This window comes from Gekko japonicus, unplaced genomic scaffold (assembly GCF_001447785.1).
Source record: "Gekko japonicus isolate JY-2015 unplaced genomic scaffold, Gekko_japonicus_V1.1 scaffold3066, whole genome shotgun sequence".
In the NCBI taxonomy this organism is placed as follows: Eukaryota; Metazoa; Chordata; class Lepidosauria; order Squamata; family Gekkonidae; genus Gekko; species Gekko japonicus.
Window position 1 is genome coordinate 136,497 of NW_015159798.1, and position 7,180 is coordinate 143,676.

Here is a 7,180-nt window from a genome sequence, read left to right on the forward strand (position 1 = left end):
CTTGTAAGGGGATTTCTCAGCCCCTTGAGGTTGCTGAAGTGCTACAACACTTCAGTGCATGCACAAAAAGGGGGGGGAACCAATACACAATGTGAATGTGAACAGATGAAACACTGATGGGGAAAAATGAAGAAAACATGTGAGTGTGCATTGATCTCACCAACAGTATGATCATCAGAGCTGCCACAACACTGACAAAAATCCAGAAGACAGCTGCAGTCTGGAAAATGCCACATATGTAAGTCCTGAACAAATAGCAAGCCAATTTATAGCAACCCCAGCAAGTGGTTTTCAAGGCCAGTGAAAAGCAGAGGTGGTTTGCTGTTGCATTCCTCTTCAGAGTCTTCCTTGTTGATCTCCCATCCAAGCGCTGACTCTACTTGTAGTGTTGCCAACCTCCAGGTAGCACCTGGAGATTTCCAGCTAGTACAATTAATCTCCAGATAACCAAGATCAGTTCCCCTGGAGAAAATGGCTGCTTTGGAAGGTGGACTCTATGGCATTACACCTGGCTGGGGTCCCTCCCCTCCCCTCCCCAAACCCTTCCCTCCCTAGGGTCCACCCCGAAAATCTCCAGGTATTTCCCAACCCAGAGGTGGCAACCCTACATGCTTGGCTTCCAAGATTTGACTAGATTGGGCTATATCACACTGCCTTCGCTCCCAGGATCTATAATAGATACTATTTATGTAGGAAATCTTTATGCTGCTTCTCCAACATCCCACTTGAGGAAGCTTACACAGAAAACTGATCCATTATATATTGCATTTTTATACTGCCACTCCTTCTAGGAGATCAGCATGGCATGCATATCTTTGGGACCACCTCTCCCAATATGCCCCTGGTGGTCCCCAGTCCGAGAGAGATCCGCCTGTCCTCGACTAGGACCAGGGCTTTTTCAGCCCTGGCCCCCACCTGGTGGAACTCTCTGCCTGAGAACATCCATGCCCTACGGGATCTACTACCTTTCTGTAGGGCTTGCAAGGCAAAGATGTTAAGAATATAAGAGAAGCCAATGTTGGATCAGGCCAGTGGCCCATCCACCCCAACACTCTGTCACACAGTGGCCAAAAATACCAGGTGCCATCAGGAGGTCCAGCAGTGGGGCCAGGACACTAGAAGCTCTCCCACTGTTGCCTCCCCCAAGTGCCAAGAATACAGTGCATCACTTGCCCCAGACCAAGAGTTCCTATAGATACCTTGTGGCTATTAGCCACTGATGGACCTCTGCTCCATATGTTTATTCAATTCCCTCTTGAAGCCGTCCATGCTTGTAGCTGCCACCACCTTCTGTGGCACTGAATTCCATGTGTTAAACACTCTTTGGGTGAAGAAATGTTCCGCCAGGCATTTGGTTGAGGTCAGCAACCATCTGGCACTCTCACACTCCCCCCCACCCCCCTTTTCTCCATATTTCCCTTCCATCTAGGGGGAAGTGGATACTGAAATTATCCATCATCTTTGTTGTGTTTCCCACTACACAATAATCTTGGACACAGTTTTCTGATGAATAGTTTTAATGTATCTTAATGTTGTTATAATTTTTTTTACATATTGTATTTGCCTTTGATGAAAGTCGCCCTCAGCCCTGTTTCAGGGAAGGGAAGCATAGCAAAGTGAATGAAATAAAATAAATAAATAATAGTTCTCCCCTCCTCCATTTTAGCATGACAAAGACCCTGGAGATTAGGCTGAGAGAGTGAGTAACCCAAGGACGCTCAGTAAGTTTCATTTGAATGGAATCTCCAAATTCATGGGAAGAATACCCCAGAAAACCAGTTGCTGGGGTCACGTAAGAAGAAAAACTAGTTGTTTGTGGACTTCCTGGAATCATCCGGCTGTCAAGTCGTGGATGCAATCACCCTCACAAACACTCTTGTAGCAGCAAGATTTGTTTAATAAAAGGTAGAGAGGTTCCAAGAGTAGATAGCTTCTGTGTCAGAACTGGGTCCCAGATGCCAGTTTCACCAATATACTGAAAGCAAAAATTCCACACATGCCAAGTGACCAATCATTGCTCCCATTTGACCCGCCATACATCTGCTCCTGCCCTTACGGCCACCCCTAACACCTTCAAGCTAACGGTTACATTATCTAGAAGCTCCCCAGACTACAAGGTCACGCAGTACGATTTATTTATTTATTTTCATTGCATTTATACCCCACCCTTCCCGCGAACGGGCTCATATACTTCCCAAGGTGTTCTCAACATACTCGGGAGGCTCCTGTGTGAGAACTGTTATGAGCTGGCACTAACCAAGCAAAGCAGACAGCCGTACCCATCCACTCCCCCCACCCCAGTTCCCAGCAGAAATGATAAACAGCAATGAGAGCAAGGTTGCATGCAACATAGGAACTGTATAAGAATACCTGTGAATCCATAATACAACCAATGGAATAATGAAATATGGAGCCCTAACCCCTAATGCAACAGACCATGAGTATAAGAAACAGAAAATATTTGACAAGCGAGGCCCGAGCTTGACACCAGCTGGTCACTGAATGAAACAGGAAGAGGACAGTGGCTCCTTCCTCATGACTCTTATATTCCTGGGCACAGCTGCTCTTCCTGGACTATATAGTTAATGCCACTCATCAGTCCATTATAACTGTTCTAAATATCTGTTTTACATTAATGGACTTTCATAAACTTCACTGGCTGTTAACTGTCATGTTGCATGCCCCCTTCAGTGCCTTCAAGGCAAAAATAAAAGTTAAACACCACAGTAAATTATTGCAGTGTATTAATAGAAAGGAAAACCAGAATCTTCTTTGTTCAGTGTTATTAAAAGAGGAGACATTTGTTCCATATCTGGAAAAAGATAGCAATATTTTTGATAACTTAGTAAAGATATATCAATATACACACTGAGAGAGCCAGTTTGGTGTAGTAGTTAAGTGGGTGTAGTAGTTTGGTGTAGTAGTTAACCGGGTTTGGTGTAGTAGTTAACCGGGATTCCCCACTCCTCCACTTGCACCTGTCTGGATGACCTTGGGCAAGCCGTAGCTCTGGCACAGCTGTTCTTGAAAAAGAGCAGTTTCTGTCAAGAGCTCTCTCAGCCCCACCTACCTCACAGGGTGTCTGTTGTGGGGAGGGGGAGGGAAAGGAGTTTGTAAGCCGCTCTAAGACACCTTTGGGTAGTGAAGGGTGGGGTATAAATCCAATCTCCTCTTCTTCTTCTTCTTCCTGAGAAGCCAGTGAATAAACACAGGTCCACAAAAGGAGTTCTCCTACACCCCTTCCGCAAGAGTACCATCTTAAGCAGTTACACCCTTCTAGGGCCATTGAAGTCTACGAAGTCTAATTAGGATTGCACTGAAAAGGGCTTAGAATGGCAACTAAGCCACAGGCTGGCATATCTTAAAGATACAACAGCCAGCAGCCCCACCCCCACTATGCCAGTACACCCCCACTGTGCCAGTACAGTAGCCCCCATTTTCCATACTGAAGTTTGATAGATTTCCTCTGCCGTGGCCCAGAACATTTTTTTTTTTGCCTGTGACTCCTGTCCTGGCTTTTACTCAGTGCTGTGACCTAGACTAAAATTTTGTTATTTGGCAAAATCTTTGCCAGAGACATGATAACTAGCTCTGAGCCAAGATCTGGGTGCTAGCCCGGCAGTTATTTCCCTGATTAGAACTCTGTCTCCAGTTGAAGGATATTTAGGTAGAAAAGGCATCATAATTAGGATGGTTTCACGTTTAATGTGGAATGTTGTTCTGAAACCTGCAAAAGGTGAAGTGAAAACGTATATTCTTCATGAAATGTAATGGAGTACCATCAGAAAGTGCGTGTAACATCTTGAAAATCGTCCTGTTTAGCCTTGCTTGTTTACCGTGCTGTACAAAGCCCTTTATGCTGCAATTAATTTTTCAAAGATGCATGTTGGACTCGACCACCTTCTTTTTATTTTTGTTGAAGCATACGTTTACAGAAGAACATTTCTCCTTTGGGTGGGAAAAAGGTTTAAACAGACACCAGTAATCGGGCACAGGTCAATTCAGGTGTCCTTGCTCTGGGTTGTTAAGCCTCTTCCTGTAAGGGTGTCCTCTGTAAGGCTCCGGTCACACGGACCTCTTACCGCGCTAGTTTTCCTGCAGTTCTTCTATCCGCGACGTTTTATATCACTTGGAGGTGGTCAGACGGTCCCTCTGTCTTCTGCTTCACTCGCACGAAGTACTGATTACACAGTGTGCCGTCCCCGCGGCAGCATGGGTTTTTTAAAAAAAAACCTGCGCATGAGCTTGCCTTCCCATGCGCATGGGCGAATTACATACAAACTAAAAAGACCAAAGTATAAGCTAGCGCCTCTTTGCACATGCACATAACTTAAACCAGAAACACAAAAAGGGGGGGGAGGTAGCGCGGTCACGGCGGATTGCTGTCCAGATACCAAAACCGCGGATACAAAGCGCGAGATATCGGAAAAATACCTGTTCCAACGGGTGTCAGAAAACACGGATAAAAAGAGTGGAAACTGCGGGACTCAGCCCGCTTCGGTGCGGGAGGCGGGTTTGCCAATATGAACAGGAAACTTTAATGAGCGAGGGATCAGCAGCGAAGCCCGCACTAAATGTCCGTGTGACCTGACCCTAAGACTCTGCTTCGGTGCAGAAGTGGGCAGCAACAGGGGGAGGACATGGACAGTTTGGAACTTGCCTTCCCAAATCCCTCCAATCCAGAATGCACCACTGATGCCTAATTATGCTGGTGAAAAAGTTCGAAGCAAGGCAGTGGCATAGCATGGGGGGGGGGCAGAGGGGTGGTCGCCCTGGGTGCAAAATTTCAAAAGAAAAAAAAGTAGTAATAATAAATTTAAAAATAGCGGTCCCTCCCCCCTCACACATAAATCTCCCAATGTTCGAACATTCTACACGTAACATTTTACAGTGTTCTTCTTGATAATTTCAGGAAGGCTGATATTCTAGAGGGATTGAATCCATTTGTCCTTGATGGACTAACATTGGCTTTTCCAGAGCAACTTAAGAGCTTGTAGTGCTCATGGACCTTGTCTTACTGTTTGAAAAACAGGTTGGAATGGTGGCCAAGAGTGCCTTCTATCATCTGCACGATTCACCAACTTTTTCATTACCTAGATTCAGCTGATCTGGACACATTGATCCATGCTTCTGTAACCTCCAGCTGGATTACTGTAACACACTGTTTCCGTTGAAGACACCCCAGAAACTACAATTGGTCCAGAATGCAACAGCCCAACTGCTGTCAGTGGCTAGCCTCTGGGAACATGGGTTTGCCTTTCTGAAACAGCTTCATAGGTTGCCAGCCTGTTCAATTGAAAATGCTGGTTATGACCTTTAAAGCCCTTCACAACCCACATATTTTCAGGATTGTCTCCTTTTTTTATGTCCCTGTGCACAGGGGTCATTTCGTAGAAAAAGAGCTAGGGGGACTCATTAGCATAACTCATTAGCATATGCCACACCCCCTGACATCACTGGAAGTGTGTCCTCCCCACAGCCGGCGGCGACCTCCAGCGGGCACCAGCAGGGAGCTCCAGGCCCCGCCCTCCCGCACCTCACCCGGGGGATGGCGTCCCCCCGCGTCCCCCCCCAAATGACCCCTGCCTGTGCATCAGTTATGTTTGACAGGCAGGCATCTGTTGGCTATCCCATCACTTAGGGTGGCCTGTATGGCAATGACCAGAGTCCAGGCCTTTCCAATCATGGCTGTGGAACTGACTCCCTGGAGAGGTGAGAGGAGCCCCCTCCTTGGAGATCTTCAGGGGGTTCCACAAGGCATGCTTGTTTGCCAGGCCTTTTGAGGGGAGTTGAATGGCACACGTCTTTTAAAGATTGAGGGGAGAGTGATTTGGGGCTTGATCTTTGGGTTTAGCTGGGGATGTTTTAACTATTGCTGTAAGCCACCTTGAACCAAGAGGAAAGGTGGGATATAAAAGTTTTAATACATACATACATACATACATACATACATACATACATACATGAAACTATGGTGAAATTGAGAAGCAATTGAGTCAATGGAAGATGCAGAGTGAATTCAAATAATCAGAAGACTGAGAGTGCATTTGTAGAGAAAAATGAATACAGGCTCACAGAAGACCTGCCAACTGAGCAGCTGCTATTATTTAAGTGCAACAGAAAAACTTGACATCATTGAGTCCAGTGTTATCCAGAGAAAATATTCCCTTATGGGTATCCACCTTTGTCTGGATCCCACAAATGCCAGCCTCTTCGCAGGACTTACTCCACTTGCCATATTCGCCCCATGCAAGGCCATTTCCTTCCAGTTCGCTTCCATCTGTGCACTTAAACTTGATGTTGTTGGCTGCCATATTGTCAAACAGACGTTCCTTTGACACTCGGAGCGAGAATGAAGCCAAAAAGCCAGAGGGGCAATAATGTGCATCTAACCAGGTACCATACCTTTCAGAATAAGAAAAGAAGTGTTTGTAGGAAGGCTTACACAGTCCAACAGTGGCTATCATCTTCAGCTTGGCTACCTTCTTTTGAGAGTATTAATGCGGGGCGGGGGGTAAAAACACACACTTTGGAGATCTGATCACATAAGTGGTATCTGCCGCACATAGCAGTTATCCCCAAGCTATAAAAACTTTCATCTGCTCATTCCTGAAAATCAGGTTGTTGTTAAAAGTACATGAAAGGTGGTGAGCTTGAAATGTGGCCCTATTCTTGCTAAGATTTAGTCCTTAATCTTCTAATGGACCTCTGCAAAAATATACACAGATTGTATATACACAGATTGCATTTGGGGGGTATATTACAACTCCGAGAATTTAGTGGTAAAAATGTCCTGTAATTTTTTGCTTGTGGTGTCAGAGGTCATTGTGTTTCACCATAGCAAAAACATCCAGAGCTGGAAAACACACCTAGACATGAGTCTCTGCCCCACAAAACAATCCCAGGGGTTGCCAGAGAATGTCAGCTGACTCTAAGGCTGTGGTCACATGGCAAGCTAATTGCGATTTGTTCCCGCTATAAATTTGATCAGGAATATTTTTTTTCAGGTTGGGATGATCACACATCCCTCCCCGAACCGCAAGCATTGCGCAATGAGGCTCTGGGCACTGTCTCAATGCAGCCGGCCCCTGTGTCTCTCTCCACTGCCCGCTCGCCTGCCAGCCCACCTGGCACTTCCTTCCCTGCCCGCCCCCCTGCCTCCCCCCCCCCCGCACGTTTC

The 7,180-nt window shown here is 46.1% G+C and overlaps 1 protein-coding gene across 1 annotated transcript in view; it reads right to left on the minus strand.

Annotated features, from left to right (window-relative positions):
* Nucleotides 1–6,107: 6,107 nt before the first annotated feature.
* The window catches only part of LOC107107126 (vitelline membrane outer layer protein 1-like), a 7,076-nt gene continuing 6,003 nt past the window's right edge, over nt 6,108–7,180 (minus strand). Inside the window, exon 3 of the mRNA XM_015407372.1 lies at nt 6,108–6,405. Coding sequence (XP_015262858.1) covers nt 6,108–6,405 — 298 coding nt within the window. The remainder of the gene's footprint in view (nt 6,406–7,180) is intronic.